At 43.0% G+C, this 27329-nt stretch overlaps 1 protein-coding gene across 2 annotated transcripts in view; it reads right to left on the reverse strand.

Annotated features, from left to right (window-relative positions):
• Nucleotides 1-27329, reverse strand: part of KIF27 (kinesin family member 27) — a 479420-nt gene that overhangs the window by 238596 nt on the left and 213495 nt on the right. For both annotated transcript variants that reach the window (XM_086961311.1, XM_086961310.1), the window contains exon 10: nt 7125-7330. In XM_086961311.1, coding sequence (XP_086817437.1) covers nt 7125-7330 — 206 coding nt within the window. The remainder of the gene's footprint in view (nt 1-7124; nt 7331-27329) is intronic.

Genomic DNA, 27329 nt, shown 5'->3' on the forward strand with positions numbered 1-27329 from the left:
AGGAAGATGAAGATGAGGTACTTGCAATTGACTGTTGTCCGAGTGTAGTACTTGGCTTTTGGATAGTTCTCGATGAGTCAGTAGTTTCATTGTCAGATGAAGAAGTACCTGTGTTTGGGGTATAAGGTCTGCTCTGCCTCTTTTTTGCGTAGATGTCAGCCCACGTGTATGCTTCCCCTAACTAGAAGAGGTCTTTCCTCCTGCAAGCGTATTGTGAAGTACTGTAACCATCACCAACTTGTCACTGCCTTTGTGAACCTTTGTTGTTACTGGATAGGTTTCTGGCTCTCTTGTGAGGGGCTTGTTTATGGTAGGAAATAGATGGCTGAGCCCCATATTGCTGGTGATAGGGTTAGTGATACTGAAAATAAGGGGTGGTATACTGTTTGCATCTATAGGATTGATAGACCCCTCTGTATAAATACATGCCCCTTCCACATACCACCTCGAAAGGATTGATGGTGTCTTGTTTGAGGCACAGAAAGGGATCACTATATTTATGTCTGATTTAATAGACAGTAGAGCTTCATCGTTATGGTTGTAAATAGAGCCTTGCCATCATACTACATATCTAAAATGCTGCTTTACATTTCAGGTCTAAAGGAAGTGACTGGCAGCCAACCTTGTCTGTGCAACACAGCTGCTCCAGCTAGTTGTCTGAAGCCAGCTGATGTTTTGTCCATAGTTGTATCAATATTTGCTGAAAACTTTCTTTCTCCTTCCTGTAGAATTGATTTTGCCTCAGCTTTTTAATGATCTGGCAAATGTTCTAGGTATGGCCTTATGTCTGACCACATCTAACGGTTTAATCTAGTGAGTATTTCCAGAACATTTGAGGCCCTGATGGATGTGGCGTCTGTGCAGAAAATTATTTGCCAATGTTGTCTATTCTCCTGTGCTCCCTGTCGGACGGTGCTTTACAGTTTAATGTTGGGTTTCTAGATTGCCTTTGAGCCGCTTGCGTTACATCACGTCTGTTTAGAGGTGCCAAATCTGGCATGCAGGAGTGTTTCCTAGTACTTTGTACTTTTGGTCCAGGCGTGGAATCACTGCTGGAATTATAATTGGTGTCTTCATAATTTTTAGGCCCCCCACCCATATGTGGTCCATTATAGCGATTGATTTAATAATTTTTCTGGCATGTTCCTTGAATTCATAAAGGATACAGTCATTCTCTTTTGCCGTCATTGGTAGGTTAAACCTTTTTGCCACTCTTTTTATCAAATTGTGGAAGACACCAATGTCAACTGATGGAGAGTCAAACACTGGGTGAGTGACACCATCCAGTGTGGAAGCGATGTAGTCAACCGTTCTAGGGCTGAATACTGGGGGTATTCGCTAACTGTCTGCCTTCCTGGTCATCTGTATCTGTTGCCTGTGGTGTAATTGACTGTGATGCCAGAGGTGAATGGTGCGACAACTGAGTCATTGGAGTGCTGGGTGGGGAAAAGTACTGGGGGTGAGTTGTGTGGTTGTTCTTGTTTGAGGTCTGGAACTGGTTGGTGCTGTAGATTTCGAAAGCTGTCTTTTGGATTGCGAATCAAGTGACTCAGCAAAGCGTCTACTGTAGTCTTAAAGCAGGTGACTTAAACCTTAGGCCAAGGCCACCTGCATCATCTCTTCTTTCGGCCCTTGCATTGTGTTTTAGAGATTTCCAAATCATATTGCCATCCATCATCCTCATCTTCATCATCCTGATTCTGCATATAGAACTGATATGTGTTTCTAGTCTTCAGGTCGACAACCTGTCTTTGATCTGATGGATAAATCATGTCTTCGTTATCATCATCCTCTACTTCTGGATCCTGGGCTTCACCTTTAACTCAGTGGGAGTGTATGTTGGTCCAAAGGCTTTACCCTGTCTGATTCTTCTGTGTAGAAGAGGTGTTGTAGTGAGTTCGGTGAAACTTTACTTGGGCATGTATATTCCAGCATCAGAGTCAATGGAATACCCTTGTCAGAAATCATGGTTATTTTTGTGCTCTTGGACGTTGAGGTTATATCCATTCTCGTTGATGGAGTTTTCATTGTTGACAGTGTAGCAATTGTGAGGGCAGGGGTAGTCATGGCCTTGGAAAAAATACCTGAAGGCATGATATCAGAAGCAGTCACTGACGGTGTTGTCGTTGGTGGTGGTGCTATCTTAGTCTATGGTGTTGTTTTTAACTTCATCAACGGTATCTTCGTCAGTATCTTTGTCAATGGTGTTGTCATTAATGGTATTCCCATTGATGGAGTTACAAGTGATGAAGATAGTAGTCGACGCTGCTGGTGTCTATACCGCTTATGGTGTCTTCGACGGTGATACAGATCAAATTTTCATTGCTGGTAAGGATAAAGAGTGTTTTGAAGACTACGGAGCCAGCTTCTTCTTTCTAGGACTTGAAGGTGCAGAAAAGGTTCTGTAATGTGTTTCTGACAGACTTTTTCTAGTCAGAGTGCTTACATTTAAAGAAGGGCTCTCTTCTCTTGTAGATTTTTAAAAGCTTTAAAGAATTTTTTAGGAGGTTCTCCTTCAGATCTTGTCTTTAAAGTGCACTCAAAGTGTGTGCACTTAGAGTATTTGTGGAGAAGGCTTCACAGATTTAATGGTTGTTTGCCTTGTGTGCTGGAGGTAAGCAGCAAATGCATTTCTTGTGTAGATCTTCAGAGCTATTCCTCTTTTTTCCACAGCTTCCAAATGGACTAAAAAGGCCTTTCTTGGAAGCTTCAGTCATGGTCTGGTTTATTTTAAGCTTAATAAATTGTGAATCCTTTCTAGATTTTGATAGCAATAGTAATTTATCTGACTGACTGAGCACAGCTCAAAGGCACAGTCTTCACACGACGTGCAGTAGAAATCTGAACTGTGGTGGCCTGTGGGAGGAGAGGAGAATGCTGTACTTTGCCTTGTATGGCTGAGTTTTGGATCTCTTACAATGATGTGAATAGACTACTACTGGGTCTTGTTATAGGTATTCTCCATATCTTTAACATTGTACAGCCCACTATGTCTACTTTGAGACTCCCAGCATGAAGATGGAGATGATTCAAGCATGTAAATCTATGAAAGATAAAACATACTTACTAAAGAAGGGTTTTTCAAAATTAGGTCCACATTTTTCCTGTGCCAGGTCTTCTCCTCAGGCCCACTACGATGGGAGAGGCTGCCATTTTAATAGCTAATTCATGTCCACATGAAGTCCTAAAAGTAATACCCCTGAAAACACCACAAAAAAAGATTCTACATACATTTTACAAGGCACACAGAACGTATAAACAGGCCATATGAATAGAAAAAGGAATAGAAAAAGGGATAGAAAAAAAGAAAACAATATTTAACATATTGAAAAAAGTTGGGAAAAAACAATTTTACTTTTCCCTGCACTTTACTATGTGGAGAGCTCCACCCCAACTGCGGAAATCTCCCATTTGTAATGTATAGGGAATAGAAAAGATGTTTATTCAACTTGGAAAACGTTTTTTATATTCTTTTATTTAAAATGTTAAATTTTAGAGATATTTATTTTAATTGGCGAATTAAACACAAAAATTATACTGTACTATCAGCTACATTCATGCTTAAAAATTAAATTATTTTAAATATATTAAATTACATTAACCTTATTTTTCAAAGTTAAATTAAAAAATAGATACCAACCTAAAGTAAAACCATATATATTTTTATTAAGTATTAGAAATTATAAAAAGTGTTTATATAATTAATTAACAGTAATGTAATTCTATTTAATAAACTGTATTATATGAATTTTTAAATGCAAAAAAGGTTATTAAAATAAGTCTTGATTAAATTAAACATTTTTTAACATTAAATTATCTTTATTCATATTTTAACTAGCTAAATTAATTTCATTTATTATTTCCTATGGGGTATAATTTTAAGTCGCAAATTTCATTGATTTCAATGGGAGGTTATTGCAGTACCACTTGTTGGCGGCGTGGTGCTGCACTTACTCCAGGTCTGAGCTGGAGTACTGTACTACTGTTTTGGGTCACTCTGTGGCTGTAGTAATTTAAGAAGCACAGTTTGTCAATATGAATGGGATTACTCTTTTGGTGGTGGATAGATGTCCCTCCATGAACCCCTCCTTAACCCCCCTTACTCTCGCCTTACTCCTATCTATTCCCTTTCCCTTTATGTTGTCAGGATTCCACATTTCCAGCTTCTCAGCTCTGTCCTTTTCTAAATGTACTAATAAAATGTATATTTAAGTGGGCGCAGACACCGGTGTGAGGATCTCTGCACAACAAAAGATGGGACAGGAGGGGTTCTAATCTCCACATGGAGGTTTGTGAATAGCATTATGTAGTAGTATTTGTAGTGCTACAACCCATACTACAAAATGCAGCTTAGTTCTGGGACTTATGTTTTTATTTTTACTAGCAAAAGTATGATGCTGAAAATCCAACGATTCGGTGTGCTGTTAGTTATGAAGCCAAGGATGACTGACTGTGGCACGTATGACATGAGTCAACAATAAGATGGTAGTACTGCTTATGTACAACAAGGCCGATCACAGTTTAGATGCAGGTGCTGACATTTGGAGGTTATGTACACGCCATAATTCCTCAAGGGCCTTTCACAGCTGCGGCTGCTGCAGGTGAGAGCGGTGGGGCCGGGTGAGGGGGGATTTCGGGACACGACCACAAGGGAAATGTATTATTTATTTAATTTTCCCTTGTTGTCGTCTCTCGGGGTCCCGCCTCTGTTGGCCCCGCTGCTCTTGCCCGCAGTCGCAGCGGCTGGCCTTTTAGACATTTCAGGAGAGGCGGAAACTTGCTTTAGTCAGTCCTTTGGGATGAGATAAGCGTTGCGCTAAGATTTCAAATATACTGGAAACAGTCATTAGATTGTAGTCAACAGTCTTAGACCAAGACAACTGGAGATGTATTATTAGGCTCGACACTAAAAAAACGCGAAACAGCAACAAGATACAAGGAAATAGGCACAGTAAAGCCGAACAGTAGCCCCAATCCTCCAGAGTCAATTTATGCTAGCAAACCAACAGGGTCATCCATACAACTTCCTATCACTCCTCAACCTAGAAAGGAGTCTGAGAATCGCAGTGCCCCCCACCCTAATATGGAGCTCGATAATATCAGCTTGCAATCCATTAAGACCTATAAAGCCATGTAACTCGCTATCAGAGACATAAAGAGCCTTCTACGCTTATCAGAAAAATGTCTATCAAAATTGGAGCTCATACAGAAATTCACTCACGAAATCCAGGAGAAACTAAAATCTATCCCAATGGTAGCGACAAACAGACTACTCCATCCCCGCAATCAACTTGGTTATCTGACAGACAACGAGATACAAACACTTACGATCCTATGAACCACCCCCTATTTCTCCTACTAAGTCAGATGAACACAGTATTCAGTCAGTCCCAACTAACGCATACATAATTTCAAAGACTAGCAATAGATTACTAAATTTTAACAACCTAATAAATTTGATAATATTTCTGAAAAACTAGACTCCTCAATGATCAAACCACAGAAACACATTAGGTATATTCTACTCAACTGTCGGTCAGCAAAGAAGCACAGTCCAGACATAGCCGACCTCATATTAAGGCAGGAAATTGACGTAACTATACTAACGGAATAATGGCTATCTGACTCTTCTTCCCCATGCCGAAATATATTAGTCTCCCCTGAACTATTGCATTATGAGACTAGACAGGCCAATTCAAAAGGGAGGAGGCATCGCCTGTATTCTTACCTTAATTGGGTCTAGGCTTCTCCTGCTCAAATTCATTGATCCTACAACCATTGCACCATCATTTGTTTCTGCTATCCTTTACCGCATTGTGTGCCCTCCCTCCTATATTCCTTTTTATTGTATTACTCTCCTTGATTTGATTGTCTGGGTATTATGTGATTATTCCTTTTGTGTATTCTTACTTGATGTCGATATTGGATTTATGTCCTTCCTTCCATTCTTTTGTAAAGCGCTCTGATATCCTTCGGGATCATGTTCGCGCTATAGAAAAATGTGCAAATAAAAATAAATAAATAAATACTTTGGTATCCACTTTAAGGGTGGTACCCACTGCAATGGTCTAAGCCCTGCCCTATATCTGCAGCTGAGACAGCGGTGCATGTCGGAGATATAACACTCTCTCTGCCATTCATCTATACAAGTGGTTTAATGCATCCCAAAGATAGATGCAATTTAGGTTTCTACCCAGTACAACTCAGTAAGACATTCATTCATGCCCTGTGGCCTAATGACAAACCACATGGCCTTGTGTTTAGAGGCTCTCCCTTAAATGAAAATATGTCACTGTGTTAGCTTTCAAAACCCCACAATCAGAAGGTTGCACATCACTACAGAAAGTTGAGCATTATATTGAACCAGTGAGGGACCTGTTCCTTGAGGAGAAACTCTCCCTAATCCTTGATTAGGAATTATATGAGGCAGGCCACCAGGTACCCTTGTGTGAAACATTTAGGCAATGGAGAATTGTTGGCTTTGCCCTTTGGGCACCAGTATCTGGCTCTGAATTCTGCACAGGGGGCTACCAGAACCTATGCCATGTAAATCCCAGGGCACTGCTACATCCTTGGTGGCTCAATAAACATGCCCCTTACTCTTCTGAGTAATTGTACAGTTCAGTGCCTATAGACTGCAGCAGGTTTCCCATCTCTCCGAGGATATCCTCTGCAGAGGAAGGGTTAGACCCTTGGACAAGCAGTAAATGGATTAGCACACATGTATCACTCGCCACTTATTCAAATGATTGCAATATGAAAGCACTGTTCATTCTTGTGATGCCATCATGGCAAAACAACAATAAATATCAAATAAATTCTATGTGATGTCCCTTGCAGCAATGTCATTTGGGATTAAAAGGCTGTTTGATGTCACTCAGCAGTGACTGAAAAGACCCTTTCTGCATATATTATCATTAGTAATTTGAATGACTAATTTTCACGCTTAAAAATGAAATGCAAGATGGCAGAAAGCAGCAGTCTGAAGGTAAAAAAATAAGGTGGAGAACAACTATCAGAGGTGCAATGGTTTTTAACATGCACGCACAGCTTGATAAAAGACCGAGAAAATGTGGGCAGTCAAAGGATTGAAATGTATTCATCTTAATAGAGAAATAAACTACCTGCACTTTTAGCTTTGCTGCATCCATCTTCTTCCGAAACTCTCGTTGTAACTTTGCCTTCTGAGCAGTGTCTCTGGTTTCCTTGCTCTCAAGTTCTTGTAGAAGTGCTTGTGTTTCGGCAAGCTCTGTTTTGGCTTGTTCTGCTTCTTGTTCCAGATGTGATATTTTCATTGCATACTGTTGGTTCACAGTCTGAGCATCATTACCTTAAAAGATCCAAATGCATTATAAATTGAAAAACATATTGAGTGTCATATAAAATCGACTTATCTTGGAGCCAGCTCAAAGCTAAACCCAATGAAGAGATAGGGACTCTTGGGCTGTGATGTGAAGGATCCAGTAGAGAACTTAGATACTTTTGTGGCGCAAGGTTGTGAAGGACATCCTGAGTATGTGCCAGTCAGATGCTCTACAGATTAATGTATTAACCCTGTCCTGAGGAGGCCTAAGCAGATGATAGACTGAAACGTGGTCAAGTTGACAATACTAATAAGGAGTAGCCAATAGAACTGTAGTGAGGCTTTAAAACTATAGGGTGTCACACTAAGAAAAAATTGGATCAGTTGACTAACTTTGAAGTGTGTCACCTGGACTACCTCTTAGTGGTCTGTCCAGAATTGTATGGAAGATACTAGTAAAGAATTATTTGTAGGGTTTTTGTTATATTTTCATGCTGTCCTTGTTCATGTACAGAATGTTGTGATATATGTCATTTTCTGTTTTTCATTGATTAGGTGCTATTGTCCATGTAGGATATAACTTTGTCTGTTATATTCATTGTTAATAATAAGTGCGGTGAGGGTAAATTAAATGTACTCTACCCAGTAACTGTTTGTGTATCTATTCTTTTATACCATCTGTCTTGTTTATAATTATGTTCTATGCCCAGGTATATAAGGGTCATTTGGGTATATCCCTGTTGTTTCTGACCTTCTGCTAACACCAGCAAAACAATAATTATTTAGTTTGGGAGAGTTCAACATAAGTTAGGAAACAATACAGTAGAGTCAGTCAATCATTTGTTTACCTGGGTTTCCATCTGGATAAGTACCTAACTGCCACACAACATTTAAACTCACTAAAAACAAAAGCTAGCACAAGTATACGGAGGGCATTTTATTAGACCAACTAATATAGCCTGTAGGAGAAAACAAACTCTTCTTCTGAGCTATGTCTCAATAGTACAAAATGAATAGAATATCCACAAAATAACCCACGAAGAGTTGATCGTCCACCCGGAATTCTTTAGTGCTCTATATTCAACCTACGAAGCTCCACTCCACCCGCACTGATTAGACTTGAACCAATGGAGGCGGACCACTGGGCCAGACAACTACTACTGTGACTGTGCCTGTGCAAAAGAAGACTCATTGAGAGGACTGATACATCAGGCGTTTAAACGGAACTCTGTATCCAGCTCCTCTCTCTTGTGATAAAATTAATACCTTCCTTCAAGAATACATTTTACCTTTCATACAGGATCTTATGCAAATGGTAGCACCAATCCGTAACAGAGCCATTAGGGACAGACTTCAGAAGTCCTTTTGTTTAAGAGATCTATTAAAAGCTGCATAATACAAACATTCGGAGCTCCTCATGCAATCTTATTTTCAGCCGAACCAGCAGTACACTGCTTTCAATTTAGAGACATTAACAAAACAAAACTTCTTTAGATTCCACTTGCTACATATTCACTTGAAAGAGTTCAATTGTGCCTGGAAATCCAAACACACAGTGCCCCCCAACTGCAGACTTTGTAATTATTACATGGAATCCCTAAATCATATTATCGGCCCTTGTCCCCGGCTGAGTAATATTTGCAGCAAGTAATTTCCTTCCCTCCTTCAGGAAACTATCTTTGCGCACTGTGAAGGAGACAACTTTAGCTTGTTTTACGACACGATAAAATGCCTCTATAGGGAAACTACTAACATTTATGGTTATAACATTCAAAAGACTCAAAACAAAATACATCGAATAACAAACCTATAAAAGCAGCAGAACTTACTGTATATATTTTTTATAGATACACTTTAGTAGACTTAGCATGACAGACCAAGCTTCATCAATTTTAATGCTCTTTTTAGCACGCTGTAAAAACACCAGAGTATAATATGTAACTTCTATGAGTGCACTTTAGTAAACGTAGTATGACAGGTAAATCTATATATATTTTAATGCTCTCTTTTAGTATTTTTTTTTCAAATCTGATGAGTTGATTTTAACAATGTACATTATGTATTCTTATCAGTCTGATTATGAAATGGTATTTACTAGGGAATTTTATATTTTGCAAAATAAAGGTATAAATAATAATAATAAAAAAAGGTGGGAGATACGCCAAATTAAAGCATTCTGCAACAGATTGGCCAAAACCATTCGGACATTAAATGACTCCAAACAAACTATCGCTTGACTGCATGAAATGCAATGCCAACCCCTCCATCATCAAAACAATAAGTAAAAGTCTGTGAGCAACCCTAGCTTAAAAAGGAGTCTGTAAAGTCTGATCAGCACATCCTATTAATACCCCAACATATATTAGGATATATTGTTTTATATCCCCTCAGAGAACTGTCTGATCTTTATTATCAAAATATCATCCAATAGTCGATAAAATGTTCTTAATGAAAGAAATCTATGACACTCAATTCTGCTTCCTGTCTTGCTGATTTAAATCTGATGTATTTATTGTTAGCAATTTGTAACAGCCACCTCTGAACAGTGAATTCGGTTTTATTGCTAGTGTAATTTCTTGTTCCAGGTGCAAATCACAATAGTATATTATCAAATTAACTATGGATATTAGATTCCTCAGTTCATGTGTATTGGATAAGTAAAACAATGCCTGTACAGGACAATTAGATGGGATGAACAGCTAACAAGTACTAGGAAGATTATGCTAGCAAGCAAAGAAACGGTGCAAGCTGCAATAAACATTATCCAAAAAACCACATTCTTATAGATAGGGTTTGCATGATGACCTTATTTTGCATAATAGGCTTATACATCCATTACAGGGTTCTCTCTACAATATGAAACATGCTTTAAAGCTAACAGTGTCCTAAAATATGGGTTGATATGCTTGCTTCTTTTCTGATTATGGGGATTTGGTAAAGAATGTTTTTCTCTGGAAAAGAAAGTTCTCCAGTATGGTTAAAACTTTCAGATGAACAGTATTAGAATGATTTGCTGATAAACAGGTGCATATTTGAGCATTTTTGAATCACTCTGCTGTTAATGTAATGTTTAAAAGGTATTTGGAATAGTCCATTACTCAATATGCACACTTATTGTACATATATACTTTAAGAGATCAACTAGTTAGTAGGTTATAGTGAAGCTTTAGTTATATCTATATCAGATTCCTCCTGTTGAACGGACAGCTATTCACCAAACGTGGATGAGGTAAATTGGTTTAAAGCAACTTTTGATCCTTTTATGATTCGGTGAGATCCATTAGCCGTTTTCTGCAAATAAGGCAAAAACTATGGGTCTAATGAGGCAACCAAAAGTATTGACACCTTGACAGTTGGGTCGCTCTTTTGGTAAATACCATTAATGAAGTGGTTGTGTCATGTTTGAAGTTATGTGCAGTGCAGGGCATCATCAAGCTTATTATAACTAGGGAGTTTAAGCAATTTTATATTTGTGCATTGTAACTATAATGTCACTACAAGTAGAGATTATCAGGCACATGCATCAAGGTAGAATTTTGCGAGTCCTTAATTGAGATTATTGAGGAATCGCAATTAAGGACTTGCAAAAGCCTATGCATGTAGGAATCGCAATTAAGGACTCGCAAAAGCCTATGCATGTAGGAATCGCTATAAAAATAGCGATTCCTAAACAATCCCTAATTGCAACTTGTAATTTGCGAGTCGCAATTAGGGAATGGCTCCCCATTCATTCCTATGGGCCTACATGCCCATACGAATGAATAGGAGATTGCATGTGCAATTTGAGAGTACCACTAGGTACTCACAAATTGCGCATGCAATTTCAAGGGTGAAAGGGTGTCAAAAGGACACCCTGTTGCACCCCTGAAATTGTGATGTGCACCCATGTTGCAAACACACATGCCCCAAGGGCATGTGTGTGCGCAACATGAAACTTTGAAAATGCACTTTAGTGCATTTTTCTACATTTTTGCAAATTACCGACTAGTTTAATTGCTCGGTAATTTGCGGCCCCAAATAGCAAAATCGCTATTTTAAAGTGGGTCTTGCATTGTATTTAAGGTACCGCAAATTGCGATTCCTTAAATGAAATCGCAATTTAAGAAATCGCAATAAATTGCAAATTCTTAAATTGTGAGTGCCTTAAACCTTGATGCATCGCAAAAGCCCTTTTTGCGAGCGCAAACGGCCGATCTTTGCGAATCGCACTGTTTGCGCTCGTAAAAAAGATTGATGCATGTGCCTGATAGTTTTTTAATGGAGTTTTTGATGTTTTTCATAAACATACCTTACTTTAATGTGAGCATAGGCGACTTGAGCTTACTATTAAGCAGCATAACCATAATGTAATTCCCACTGCTGCCATGCCGGGTGACATATCAAATACATATGGGAATAAGAGAATGATTGAGTATGTGGATGAGTGTGAGAGTTTCAACGATTACGTGACAAAGTTCATGGACAGAAAAATGATGTCCACTATTAATTGTTCAATTGTTTGCATATCTTATTTATTAAAAGCATGTACCATTGTGGACGTTAGGAAGGCAATCACTTGACATCCTACAGCACTAAATGCTCCTTGCATGACACTGTTTTTTTTTTTGTTTTTTGGTATTATATGGTAAAGTTCCCCTTCTTTTTCCTCTTCAAATGCTATACCACTCCATAAATATGTCAACAGTTATTATGTTATTAGGGAAATCCCTAATGACGTAATATGCATGATAATGTGAAGCTAGAAAGACTGAGAACTGGTGTGGATTTAAAGTTATGTTACAACGATAATTGGTGAATTTCCCATCTTTGCACAAACTATTGTCCCTAGCAGTAACGATAATATGACGATAATATGTGAGGGTACAGGGGCAGCATCAACTCGCAAAGCACGCGGGCAAAGCTGGAAGGCTAACTGAAATTGAGCGCAGAGGAACATAAAATACTTTTAGAACAAAAAAAAAGAAACACAATTGCTGTTTTGGGTTTCCAGTACCAGAAGATTGTTGAAAGCCTTTAAAATGTTACACCAACAACACATTTATTTTTATTTTTCTCTCTTTTGATATTTGCAAACACCACAAGAAATTTTTTTTTTAAAAAGGAGCTCTGTTAAGGGTTGGACTATTCCACAGTTACAAGTCTGCCATAGTTCGGCAATCTTAGTGGTGTTTGCTTTCAAATAAAGCTGGCCAGATGTTCCCGAACGCTACAAGAGATTATTGATTGAAATAAATGGGAAAACCTTTTTTTTTAACTCTAATGTTTGAGGGTATCGGCAGCCCCACACAGTACGTATTTATTTATTTCATCTGGGCTTTTTTGTAAAGTGCTGCAAGCTACCTTCTGTTGTCCTCAAATAACTTACATGTAATTTTACTTTCTTTTGTTAAACTCTATGGTGGATGTCATGCCCACATAGATTACATTTCATCCACCCTCATGACCTTTGCTCATTGGCAAGATAGTTGACGCTGCCACTGTATGTACCCCAATCTATATATAATGGGATGAAGCAAATGTTTCTTCCTGCCCCTCCCTCTAACCTAGATCAAAGAATGTAAAGGAGTTCCTTTGTTTAACATTTAATTTTGAAGAGGCCAGCTGAGAGCTGGATAGCCATCCTGTTCGGAAATATAAAAATATAAATAGGACACTTACTGCCACGGTCCTCCTGCTGTGATATGGTTTTTGCTGCTTAAGGAAATTGGGCAGCTGGTACGGAGCCATGATTGTTATTGCTATGGTGAATTGGGACAGCTGTCACCTGCCTTAGTGTAATTTCTTTTGGAACTCCCTGCCCCCTCCTTGGACAAGGTGGGAAGCATTGAGAAGAGTCATGCAATCAGTGGGCTTACGGGGGTGGGAGGTGGGGAGGGGGGGTCATAGGATCCCTCCACCCAACCCCCTGAGACCTTTGGGAAGGAAGAGCACAATGATTGTTGGACATGTTTGGGGTTAATTATATATGGGGCAACCCTCCCTGTCACAAGGATAAGGTCTGGAAAATTGATTGAAAGGAGGACTACACATTTTCAATGACCCAAGAAACATCTGTGTACATGGGCAAGATTGTTTAGGTGTGGTGTCAAGATAACCATCCATAGCTTGGCCAGGGAAAATTATTTAGTACAACTCATATTTGTATCCTTCTCCTTATACCTGGCCAGGCCAGGTCTGTGTCAGGAAGAAGGCCCTGGAGTTTCTGATCTCATTGTGGAGAAGTGTGGCTCAGGGGTTAGAGGCGGCAGACCCGGAAGCTGAGATTGGCCCTGGACCAGGGTTCAATTCCCCGCCTCGGCGGGTCTTGGGCTCAAAAATTCCACGGACTCGATAATTCTCGCTCCGGTGCCTTCTCGACTCACGGGTTCACACTCTGCGACTCTGGGCAATAGCTTGCTTAATCTCCACAACGGCCCCTCGCGGTGGGATGCCTGGCTTTCACCTTGTGGATACCCTGCCGGGGTTATCTCACAGGGGAATACCAGGACGGGTTCCCTAAGCAAGCGCCGGGAAACCCTTTGTGGGTAGCTGTGCGCTATATAAGCTCAAATACATTTACATTTAGAAGTATGACTGGCTGAAAAGAGATTTTGCATAAATGTGTAGGCCTATGGTCTGACAGCTTACACATAATGCAGCACCAATTTCCCCACCATATTTTTCAGTATTGCTCTTAATGTTCACGAACATCGGGATTAATTAAAAAAAAAGCAGCCTGTCTCCCTTCAATAAGAAAATGTTATGCCATGCACACTCCTAAAGACTGGTGCGGCAACAACAGTTTGATAGATATACAAAAGGACCATAGCACAGGAGGGTAGGGTGAGGGCTTCGGGCCAACAGGGTTGCTGTTGCGTCTGCTGTTTTTACCTCGTGTTTGGTGTCCCCTCCAACTCTGCCTTGCCAAGGAGTGAGAAGGGTTTTGCCACTAAAGCAAAACAAGCATTTGCAATGCAATAGGTCTCGCATTATTTAAGTTTGAGCTATTATTATTGTAAATGGCAATGTTTTTTGCTTTATGCTATAGTTTTCTTATGTACATAAAAAGCTACATATAAAGTATTTGTTGTTAAAATTATTTATGCAGTATTTAAATTTGTTTGCATAAAAGATTACAAGAATATCTTAGCAAAAAAGTTAAACTTTTTAATGGTAATTGACTAAATGTCCATTTGTACATTTTAATTTCAAATAGGTAAGTGTAAACATCACAAATATATTGTGCAAACAGTGCAAAATATTTTAGCCATAAATATTTTTGTTTTATGAGGTAGTTTGTAAGAAAATGATTGTAAAAGGCAAACACTGTAATTAAAATGTAACATATAACAGTACAGTTATGGCTAGTAAACATACATTAGTAGTATAGTATAATTGTAAACAAGATGTAAATAAGACTACAGAAATTAGCATGAATTATCACTTTAATATCAACTTTACAAACATTTTGAAAACACGATCACAGCTGGTAATCATGCATTGGCTTGTTATTACAAGCATTTCATTTTAATAAATATTTCTGATTCCCAAAAACAAATATGACAGTCTCTCAAAATAATGGCTTTTCAGTTTTAGTTGTATCTTTGATCTCCATGTCATCAAGTACTCATGAATATTACTGCCCCATGGACAGAGTCTGGCTTTACATGTCTACATATTAACATCCAATTCCATGAACACCCATCGCATGCCAGGGATGACCATCACCGCTGGTGAAGAGAAGCACAATTGTGTCAAGAATGCCCACAATACGTTGTGGTCCCATTATACCAGGGATGGGCTCAATAATGCCAAAGATGCCAACATCATGCCAAGCATTGCTAGACTAAAAGTGGGAATAATTCTAACAGGGACACCACCAATAAATTAAGAAGGAACACCATTACGCTAAGGCAAGCATTACCGCCTTCGGGTAAAGTCCGCGCTATATAAAAATGCATAAATACATGAATAAAGAAATACCGCCTTCGGGTAAAGTCCGCGCTATATAAAAATGCATAAATACATAAATAAATAAATACCGCCTTCGGGTAAAGTCTGCGCTATATAAAAATGCATAATTAAATAAATAAATACATACCGCAAAACATCCTCGTTACTCTGCCGGCCTGCGACCAGGAAGTCAGGCAGGCCGGCGCGACACCCGGAAACAGGAAGTAGGAGGGCGGGAGCCTACCCCGCCTCCCACGGAAGAGCCGCGATTGGAGCCGTGTTGGGAGCAGGGAGCACCGGAGCAGGCAGGAGCCTACCCTGCGCCCCGGTGCCGAAGGAGGGAAGAAGAGTCCTGCTGCCGGGCCTTGCAGCTGAGGAGAGGAAGCCGGTGAGTGCGTTGCTGAGCGGCGTGCGGGCGGAGGGAGAGGAGCATGTAGGCGCGGGGGGGGGGGCCTGTGTATGTGTGTGTATGTGTGTGCGTGCGTGTGTGTATGTGTCTTGGAGTGCGTGTGTGTGACTGTGGGGGAGGGGGTGTGTGTGTGAGCGAGTGTCTGTCTGCGACGTGTGTGTGTGTGTGTGTCTGTGTCTGTGTGCATGCATGCGCGGTAGGCTGGGAGGGCGGCGCATGCGCAGTAGGCTGGGAGGGCGGCGCAGGACGGAACGTGCGCGTTCGCGCAGCCAAATCCGAATGCTAAAAATCGTGCCAGTTTCTTGTCCCTCATTCCCCGGCATCCGCCAGCTATAGAGTCTCTGTCCCTGTTCCAGGGCGAGACCTAAAAATGTTTTGCAGTTGCAAACAGGGCACAGCAGCACAAGTGTACACATGGGACAGGGTGAGCTGCCACAATAATCTTTCTTTTACAAAAAACACAAATAATGCCACCCACTCTAAGGAAAGCTAGAGAAACAGGACTCGCCATCCCACTATTGGATAATAACAGGAGAGCCAAAGTACTGCATTTTTGTGGCACAACTGCTTTATTTTTTTATCTCACGCAGAAAAAGACAAAGCGATTAAAAAAACACTTTTTTTAAATTCACGGTTCAATGTTGTATTGCTCTGCAGAGAGAGGAAATGCCCTAAGGAGCATTTCTTCTTTTTTCTTCAGTGTATGGAATATATCACTCTACCATACAGAAAGATCTTTCACCTGTGCCAGTGGGCGTCCTTGCTTGACAGTTTGTCCTTCCCCACCTGAGCAAGTTACAGGGCAGGGATTTGCGTTCTTTGGGGAGGGGAGGAAAAAACTGGTTACTTGAGTGAAGTGCCTAGCTCTGGAGCATTTTATGGGCAAGGATGCTGAAAAATGCCCTAGGTCCTGTTTACAATTGTGACCAGGCATCTATTAGCAGTTCTAAACCACCGTGACCCTCATTTTTGAAGTGCCATGTGTGCATTTACTTATAAAGCACCAGTGCATCTGTGAACAACCCACAAACACTTTGGTAACGTTTTCAATAGCGCAGATTCCCTCTTGCCCTTCGTCAAAGAAGAGGGGCGGGCCCAAAAGCATTCCCATCCTTTTGCAAGGCAGGTTTGAAACAACAACCCTACTTTCCCTTGGAAGAGGGCAGGTCAGCGGCACGCCCCTCCTGGGTTTAGCAAGGGGAGAGGACAACAATCAACATCCTTGCCCTTGGACAAATCCAGGAGGAGAGTGAACAGTACCGTTGATGTGTTTTATAACCTGGCTCCATTGATATTTCTTAATGGCCAGAAATGATATATTTTCTGAATTTATCTGGAATACACCTGAGTTGGGGGTGTAAAGACCTTTCGATAACAAGGACTTAGTAAATGTACCAATCCTGAGACAAAGAACCCAGTGGACTATAACCACACTGATCCCCCTGCATACTAAATAAAGATGGTGCATTGTGGGTAACGAAAAGTACTGCGAGACTTACAGGAGTACTAGTTGTTAGTAGGTTCTAAACCCTCTTTCACCATAAATAAACACTCCAGAATATGCACTAAATATATGTCTTTATAATTTGCATTTAGAATAACTAGATCAAAGTTCCATCCTAGTGCATAATTGCATACAACAAGCAAAACAGATGTATTTGAACAAATGACATAGTGGCAATAATACTGGTTAGCAGGCTAAATAAAAGGAACAATTGCATCTTAATGGTAATACAGCATGTCACTGCATTTTATTTCCAGTGCCTTCTTTCCTGTCTCTAGCTAAACTGCTTTAGCACCAAAAGGAGCCAGTAAGAATTATTAGGTGGCTTTGTCTCTCACTCGCATAACTTAAAGGAACAATGAAGATGCTTTCCACACAAAGGGAGCTACTGCATCTCCCTCTACTCTCAGAGGCTATGGAATTCCAGCAAAGCTGATAAAGTTGTGTTGCTTTCTCATGGTGACAGTTAGTGTCCTTGTTGTTGAAAAAAAAGATATTTGCAGTTTCTGCACCAAACCTTGATCTCTCAGTCCACTGTAGGTTCCTCTCTCCTTATCTTTTGTTTGCATTTAGGTTTATAAACTGTGCGAAAATGCCTCTTTTGAATGGTCACCAAATTTGTTTGCCGAATTGTATTGCTAGGTGCTTAGACTCTGACCACTGGGGTGCTGCCCGCCAGTGCACAGTGTATGTGTTGTGACCCCTAAAACATAATAAAAAAATCGGCTAATCCCTGGATTATATATTTAACTCTCCTGTAAGGCCATCGTATATAGTATTCCTGTAAGGGTAAACAATCCTGACCACGAAACCGTGACCCCGCATGTTGTTACAAAACGGTTGTTACAACGAACACTTTGTAATAACGCATACCATTACCCCACAAGTCGTAACAACTACTTGCGATGGAGGGAGAAGGTGTTGGATTTAAAATCCAACACCTTCCCTACTGTCCGTACAGACCGGAGTTGAAATAGTAAATTATACTATTCCAACATCCATCGCCCCACTCAGCAAGTTTTTGTTACGACTCGCGGGGTAATGGTATGTATTATTACAACACGGTTGTTGTAAAGACCGTGTTGTAACAACATGCAGGGTGATGGGCAGCGAGAAAAATAGGCATATTCTCCTGTAAGACCACAGTATATAGTGTAGAAACAACACCCATGGCATGGAAAGGTAAATGTGGCCCGGGGACTGCAGCACTTATTGTGCCATCCATTAATGTGACAAGGAAGACATGACTCCTGTGAAAACCTTGAAAACCACAAGGTAAGGTGCACAATATTGTGCATCCTACCTTGTATTTTGGTGAAAAGTCCCCTACGAGTATTTTGGCAACAAGTCCCCAAAAGCTATTTTCCTTGTGGAAAGCTCCGGCTGCCCTCCGAGATAATCTACAGAACACATTAAAATATTAATTCGATCTCAGATTTGGTTCAAGTACGACAGCCATTTCAACTACTGTTTTTTCTTAAAAATCTAATTTTATAGTGATGTTACATTTTTTAATAAATATTTAGGGAAAGTAACTTTTAGAAAGTTATCTTTTCCCTGTCTGAAGCTCCTGGAAGATAACTTGCATTAGCCTGATAGGAGGGGCGGTGTGAACCCCCGCATTAGCAGCTACAATGGGGGTGGCATGTTTGGACTGGGACAAAATATAGGCAAGATCACCAAAATAAATGTGGCCCCCATTAGCAAATCAGATAGCGAAAAAAAAGTGCCCCGCATTTGCAGATCAATATTTTTTTTTACTTTTGTCCAACTGTTGTTAGCAATGTAATCCTCAGGGTCGTTATGTGCCACCTATAGGCAAGTTTTCTGTGATGGTGATACATTTTACAAGACAGACTGATACCTAGGCGCTTGAGCGAGCTTTGCAGACAGAAAAGACGGGCATAATGACAAATCCTTATTCCATGAGTATTAAAGATGTTATGTAAGCGCTTTCTGCGTGCAGATTGCAAATGGAGCATATGCATAATGTGGGCTAAAGTATTTCTTCTTGCCCCAAGCACAGCCTATAAAAGCATCGAACTTGGTATTGGAGCCCACGGCGGCAGTGCATCAATTATTGATGTTAGGAAAAACCTCAGCACTAGGAACCTGGATTTGTAGAAGCCTTTGATTCTTTCAAACAGGTAGTCCTGTGGGGATGGTGACTTGTATGTATTTCTTTACATAGTCATGAATGTTTGCACTTTTTTTTGCAATATTTTTATTATTTTCCACAAAAAATATGAAAAACGTAACATTCACGACATCCTCCCACCTTCCGTTCTTCACGTGGTTTAATCCAATATACTCGAAACCACAAGGATCAATATTTGTGACTGTAGTACACTCCTTCCTGGGTCCATAAAACAGCCCGGGTCTGTATTACCAGCCCTCGATGAACAAACTGTTCCCCCTCATAGCCCGTGTAGAAGGGGTGTTCACCATGCTTCTCTCTCCTAACCCACTCCCAGGTCCCATCCCCTCATATATTTTCATATTTTTTCATGCAAACTCTCTCCCCTTGTAAACTTTTCTTTCCATTATGCTGCAGAATTCCATTCCTAGTTCCCAGTTTGGATGTGTAGGGGGGTCTTGCCCCACCCACCTCTGTGCAATGTCCCATTTAGCCACCATGCAACCCAAGTTTACTAACAGTTTCTGGTATCAGGAATGGTCTGCTGGGCCCCATATGCCCAGTAATTCCAGACTGGGCCAGCCCCAGAGGTAACCATCTCCAGAGGTAACCAGTCGCTTCCACATCGATTAACCAACTCTATCCCAGAAGGTTGGATATGGGGGTAGCTCCATAGTGTGTGTAGGAAACTACCTTCTAGATCACACCCCCTCAGGCAGGACATGCCCCAAGTCCTCCAAACTTGTGAAGCAAGGTGCAGGTGTAGTATGACCAGTGCAGAACCTGGAGTTGAATCAATTTAAAACTCGCTTTTATTGCCACCATCGCAGGGAACTCTAATACTTCTCACCAGTCACCCCTTCCAGCTCCCTCACGTCCTGCTCCCACTTTCGCTGTAGCCTCAGCAGGGGGGCTGTGTATTTCTCGTCACTGTGCTGTATGTCATTGAGATCAGATTATTTTGTACCCACCCAATCAAAAGTCTATTTTCCAGTGGGGAATCCTCTTGCGTTTCTTTTTCCAGGGAGACACATTCCCAGAGGTCCTGCCGCAACCTGCCATAATGTACCCTCTGTGTTTCTGGTGTCTGATATTCTTGTCTGAGATAGGAGAAGGGGCCCACCCCATTCACATCCCACACATATGACAGTGCGGATATGCCGATTGCTTCCCAACCTTTAAATCCCTGGAAGGCCGCCAGTGGCCGCACCCTGGAGCCTTCCCATAATGGTGTTTTTGGAGTCAACTGATGACTCCACCCTATTTCCCTGGTTAGTTTATTCCAAACCTCACCACTGTTTCTGTCACCGGGCACGCTTCAGGTGTCAGTTTGCCCCCATATAGTAGGTAACTCTTTGCCCCCCTTCCTATTCTGTCTTGTCTAAATGTTGGGTCGTCTCAGTCCGTGTGCCACCAGTCGCTCACCACGCTCACTTGCGCCACCTTGAAATATTTCCACACATTCGGTAAGTCAATACCCCCATCGTATTTTGACCTATACAGGACTCCCATGGCATTTCTGGGTTGTTACCCTGACCAAAGTAGTGTTCGGACCAATGCGTCTACCTTTGTGAAACAGGTCTCCGGTATTTCATAGGGGATAATGTGGAGTACATTGCAGCGTACCACATTAGGGAAATGGCAGTGATTGCCAGCGTCTCACTTCTTGCTCCAGACGTTTAAGCAAGTGTTCCAAGTTTACCCTGTAATGTGAGTTCGGGCGTCTAGTTATCCCGATTCCCAGATACTTAAACTATTACCATTCTATCTGCAGTGACAGACGGAGTATCTCTCCCCCTGTAAATCTCTCCATTTGGAACAGTAGCGATTTCTCCAAGTTTATGGCAAAACCAGACTGATTCCCAAATATGCAGAAGATATCTCGTAGCCTATCCAATGATTGGGCCACATTGGTCGGATCAAGCAGGATTTCATCAGCAAACAGTGAGATGCATTTAACCACACCCCAACATCCGGGCCAACCCCACACCTGTGCATCCACACGCATCCATGCTGCCAGTAATTCTATAGCCAGGGCAAATCACATCTGCGAAAATGGACACCCTTTATGGGTGCCCCGTCGTGCACTAAATTCCTATGATACATGACCATTAACCCGCACTCTGGCTACAAGTCGGTCATACAACATTCTGACCCACCAGATGTAATTAGGACCAAACCCTATCTTGGCCATCACCCCAAAAAGTTAGGCCCACTCCACTGAATCAAAAGCTTTGTTTGCATCCAGGGACGCATTTGTCCTTCCCGCCGGCAAGCCCCAGGCTGCTGCCAAATTATTATGCAGCAGCCTAAGATTCAGCCGGGTCGAACGACCCAGCATAAATCTGCTCTGGTCTGGAAGCACTAATTCCAAAAAAACTGCCCTCAGCCTGGCACCCAGCAGTTTGGCCAGGATCTTAATATCCGCATTCAGTAGTGAAATGGGTCGATACAAGTCGCATCTGTTCAGAGGTCTGCCTGCTTTCGTAAATAGAACTATAGTTGCAGCATGCATGTCATCTGGTAGTTCTCCCTCCTGAACCGCCTTTACATATATTGCGTGTAGAGGAGCCATAGTCCACCTATGCTGCTTCCTGAACATTTCAATCAGGAATCTGTTTGGCCACGGGGCCTCCACTGTTATGTGGACATCCGCGTCTCTTGCGTGGGTCCCCACATCCTTCTTGTGAGAAGGTGGCCTGATATGCAGTGCTCACTATTCTAGTGAACACTATGTATCAGTCCAGCAACCCTTATTGATGATTGGTTGTAAGTCAACCTTATAGACCAGCTATCCTAGTAGCGTGGATACGAGCAGTCTAAGGCTAAAGACTCGAGAGGGCGTGTTAAGCCAGCTGTTATACCACATATACCCCTTGAACACCAAGTGAAAGGACACCACACAAGTGTTATGAAAATAAACAGTTATTTATTAAGAATCACAACAGCCCTGTACTCTTTATGAGGACAGGGTACTAAGCACAAACCAAAACTCGTACAAAAATACTTAAGTTAGCACAGTATATACAAATGCCCGAGGGGCACGGAAAACCATATACTTGAAAAGTGGAATGCGAAATTACTAGCAGGTAAGTCCAGTACTAATAGGCTTTGGAATCGCTAGGACTTAACTATAGAATCGTTAGATTACTTCTAGGAGACCCAGGGGACTCGGGTGCAGTGTGTGCACTCTCACGCGAGATGCGGGACAAGGTCTATGGTAGCTAGGAATTGCAAAGTTAGTGTTCTTGGGCGAACCCGACCTGGTAGGGAGAAAACGAAAGTAGATTCTGACCCTTGGATAGTGAGGCTATGCTGGGGCACCGAAATGCCGAAGTTACCTAGCCCAGGGGCTGCAGCTGCATAGGACTCAAAAGACGTCGGGAATCCTCGTTGACGGACCAGGAGCCTGGAAGAAAGAAGTTGCTGGCAGGCGACCAGTGAAGAAAGTTCGGTGGATCCAAGCCTGGATCGATGGAAGATGACACCTGAAAGCAGAGGGGACCAAGTTCGAGACTACTAGCCAGTAGTCAGTGGGCACCAGGAGGGCACCGGATGGTAGCCACCTCGACAAGGCGAGTGGGTGACGCTGTGCTCGAAGATCTCACGGACCAGGAGGCGTTGTCGGCAACCAGGAAGGAGGATCGAGCTGTCCCACGAAGATAGAAGCTGTCGGCGTCGCTGGACCCAGGATTGGGTAACAAAGCCTTGGCAAATTCAAGCCCACGCGGTGGACCTAAAATGGCGTCTGGAGTGGACCAGGAGGGTCCGGGGTGCCTCTCTTAAAGAAGGAAGCAGGGGCCAGTCTGGAGCAACCAGATCAGCAGCAGTGATGTCGTCGGGCGTCGTTCAGAAGGCCACAAGCCAGCCGGCTAGTAGCCAAACAACGCGGTGCACAGCAAACAGCAGAAGGGCCCCACGCAGATCGTGGAGATGCAGGGAGGCTGATCTTGGGTGCTGGAGCTGCGCAGGGTTGGGGCTTCTCGGACCCCAAAGCACTCACCAGTGGAAGACTCGGTGGGCTTGTTACAAAGAAGTCGTGCAGTCTTGGCGATCGTCGGTCCCTCGAGGTCTCGTCGCACTCACGGTTCTCAGCTTTGCTGTAGAGGTGAGTAGAGGTCAGAGGTGCCAGGGAAGCCGGGTCTCGTCGAGCTGGGTCGTCGGATTCGTGAAGAAGGACTTGCAGCAGACCGCAGTGTTCTTAGGATGGTGCCCGCTTGATGCAGGGTGACTACTCCTTAGCCACAAGGGAGAATCTTGAGGAAGAAATCTTGAAGTCCTTTCGCAGAAAGTCGTGTCTTGATTCCAAAGATGATCTAATTTGAACAGGGGGCCCGCTCCCATCTTTATACTAAAAAAGGGGGCTGACCCGGTGACTAGGTCCTGCCTATGGGTGGGACTAGGAGGGGGTGGTTACACCCCTCTGCCATGCCGGACTTCCCCAGGCCAGGGGCTGGTGTGCCCCTGGAACTGGTTCAGACCGGCCTATGCGTAGTGAGCACCGGGGTGCCACTCAGCAGTCACCTTCCTGAAAAGCCCTGCCTACCCAGGATACACAAAACCATGTCTGGGACGGTGCTAGCACCGCCCCGGACAGGAAACCCTTTGTCCAGGCCTCCCTCGCTGGAAGGACTCCCAGCAGCAGGAGGTCAGACTCGTGTCTGTGGTGGCAGCATCCATTTTGTGGAGCTGAGGCTTCAGTTAACTTTAACCGGGGTTCACAGTTACATACATGTCGTGTCCCTCTAGAAGGGTGGAATGCTAACCCCGTCGCCAGAATTGGCGAGGGGTTAGTATTCCAATTCGTATGACACCTTACTCGACATGTTTTGATAAACAATACCAAAGTTAGCATTTAACCGCGAGGATTATAATGCACTTAAGAGTATATGGTATGCGATATCATGGAACAGCTATTAGGACTTGGTTCCGCAAGCTGCAGACAGGCTCAGCTCATGCCAGAGCACCATCTCACACGATTCCAAGCACTCTGCCTTCAGGATTGTCAAGGCCTGCCATAGGAGTGACTGATAGGAATCTGTGTGTCCATTTTAGGGTTAGGTATAGGTATACTACACCTACAGCAAAGGGTGATTACACGACTTTGCCCCAGCTGTCATGCAGCCAGTTGTGTCAGATTTAGGAGGCCAGCCAGGGGTGGCATAATACATGCTGCAGCCCCTGGCAGCCCTGGGTACACCTATGCCCTGAGTTACAGGGTCTGATAAGGTGGCCCAGTACCAATTGGTAAATGCACCTAGGGTACATGTCGTAATTTAGAAAGAGAACAGCCAGGCTGTGGGTCTGATTGGCAGGCCCACAGCCAGAGAAAGTCGTAAACCAGTGAAACAAAAGCAAAAAATCTGGGTGATCATAGGATTGCAGACCCTACTCTCCTACATGACCCCCCCCCCCCAAACTTTGGGACAATAAGCTAACCTTGACCAGGTGAGTCTTCTTGTTCTAAGTGGAAATATCTGGAGAGCCCATCGGCATTGCCATGATCAGTACCAGGTCTATGTTCCACTGTAAAGTCCATCCCCTGTAGGGAAATGGACCACCTAAGCAGTTTGGGGTTTTCACCCTTCATCTGATTTAGCCACAAGAGGGGCTTATGGTCGGTCTGAATCTTGAAGTGAGTGCCAAACAAGTATGGCCTCAGCTTCTTCAGGGCCCAAACCACAGCAAAGGCCTCCCTCTCAATAGCTGACCAATTCTTCTCTCTGGGGGTCAGCCTTCTGCTTATAAAAGCAATGGGCTGGTCTTGACCATCAAAATTCAGCTGAGATAGAACAGCTCCCACACCCAACTCAGAAGCATCTGTTTGGACAATGAATGGTTTGGAGTAGTCTGGACTCTTAAGGATAGGTGCTGTGCACATGGCCTGCTTTAGGTCATCGAATGCTTTTTGACAGCCTGCTGTCCACTGAACTTTTTTTGGCATTTTCTTACTTGTCAGTTCATTTAATGGTGTCACAATTGAACCATAGTTCCTGACAAACTTTCTGTAGTATCCAGTCAGGCCCAAGAAAGCTCGAACCTGAGTCTGGGTGGTTGGAGGAGCCCAGTCCCTGATTGACTGTATTTTGCTCTCCAGTGGCTGAACCTGGCCTCCACCTACAAGGTGGCCCAGGTATACAACCTGTGTCTGCCCTATCTGGCACTTGGTGGCCTTGATAGTGAGGCCTGCTGCTTGCAGAGCCTCTAACACTTTCCTCAGGTGGACCAGGTGATCCTCCCAGGTGGAGCTAAAGACAGCAATATCATCTAGATATGCTGCACAGAAGTCATCCAGCCCAGTAAGGACTTGATTCACCAACCTTTGGAAGGTGGCAGGTGCATTTTTCAGACCAAAGGGCATTACCACAAATTGATAATGCCCACCAGGGGTTGAAAATGCTGTCTTGGGCTTGGCATCCTCAGCTAACCTGATTTGCCAATACCCAGCTGTTAAGTCAAATGTGCTTAAGTAGTTGGCAGAAGCCAATCTATCTATCAGCTCATCTGCCCTTGGTATTGGGTGGGCATCAGTCTTAGTGACTGCATTGAGACCCCTGTAGTCTACGCAAAACCTCATCTCTCTCTTACCACCCTGGGTGTGAGGCTTTGGCACTAGAACTACTGGACTAGCCCAAGGGATATCTGAGGGTTCAATGACTCCCAACTCCAACATTTTCTGCACTTCAGTTTTTATGCTGTCTCTAACATGATCAGGCTGCCTGTAGATTTTACTCTTAACTGGCAGACTGTCACCAGTGTCAACCTCATGGGTACACCAATTGGTCTGACTGGGTGTCAGAGAAAACATATGTCTGAAAGACTGAAGAACCTGTTTACAGTCTTTCTGTTGATGCTCAGAGAGGCTGCCACAAAAGACAACACCATCTACTGACCCATCATCAGGATTCTGAGTGAGCAGGTCTGGGAGAGGGTCACTCTCTTCCTCCTGTCCCTCATCTATGGCCATGAGCAAGCTCATGTCCTTCCTGTCGACATATGCTTTGAGCCTGTTGACATGGAGCACCCTGTGGGGGCTCCTGGGAGTTCCAAGGTCCACCAGGTAGGTGACCTCTCCCTTTTGCTCAAGAATTGTGTGGGGCCCAGACCATTTGTCTTTGAGTGCTGCTGGGGCCACTGGCTCCAACACCCACACCTTCTGTCCAGGCTGACAAACAGTCAGGACAGCCTTTTGGTCATGCCAAGCTTTTTGAAGTTCTTGACTGGCCTTAAGGTTTTCTGATGCCTTCTCCATATACTCAGCCATCCTGGAGCGGAGACCAAGTACATAGTCCACTATGCTGGTTGCAGGCTTTTTGAGAGGTCTCTCCCATCCTTCCTTCACCAAACACAGTGGGCCTCTCACAGGATGCCCATACAAAAGTTCAAAAGGGCTGTAGCCAACCCCCTTTTGTGGGACCTCTCTGTAAGCAAACAGAAGGCAGGGGATCAGGACATCCCATCTACGCCTGAGCTTTTCAGGTAGTCCATGAATCATCCCTTTTAGGGTCCTGTTGAACCTTTCAACAAGCCCATTGCATTGTGGATGATAGGGTGTAGTGAATTTGTAATTGACACCACATTCCTTCCACATTGCAGTTAAGTAGCTTGACATGAAGTTTGCACCTCTGTCAGAGACAACCTCCTTAGGGAAGCCCACTCTGGAGAACACTCCAACTAGGGCCCTTGCCACTACAGGTGCTGTAGTGGTACTAAGTGGAATAGCTTCAGGATACCTGGTGGCATGATCCACTACCACCAGTATAAACTTGTGCCCTGATGCTGTCTGGGGTTCCATTGGACCAACAATGTCAATCCCCACTCTTTCAAAGGGCACCCCCACCACAGGCATTGGTATAAGGGGGGCCTTTGTTGTGCCACCTGACTTACCACTGGCTTGGCAAGTGACACAGGAGCGACAAAACTCCTTGGTATCCTCATTCATGTGAGGCCAGTGAAAGTGTGAGACAAGCCTGTCCCAAGTCTTTGTCTGGCCTAAGTGACCTGCTAAGGGAATCTCATGGGCCAAGGTAAGTAGGAAACCTCT

This window comes from Lissotriton vulgaris, chromosome 3_1, assembly GCF_964263255.1.
Source record: "Lissotriton vulgaris chromosome 3_1, aLisVul1.2, whole genome shotgun sequence".
Taxonomy (NCBI): Eukaryota; Metazoa; Chordata; class Amphibia; order Caudata; family Salamandridae; genus Lissotriton; species Lissotriton vulgaris.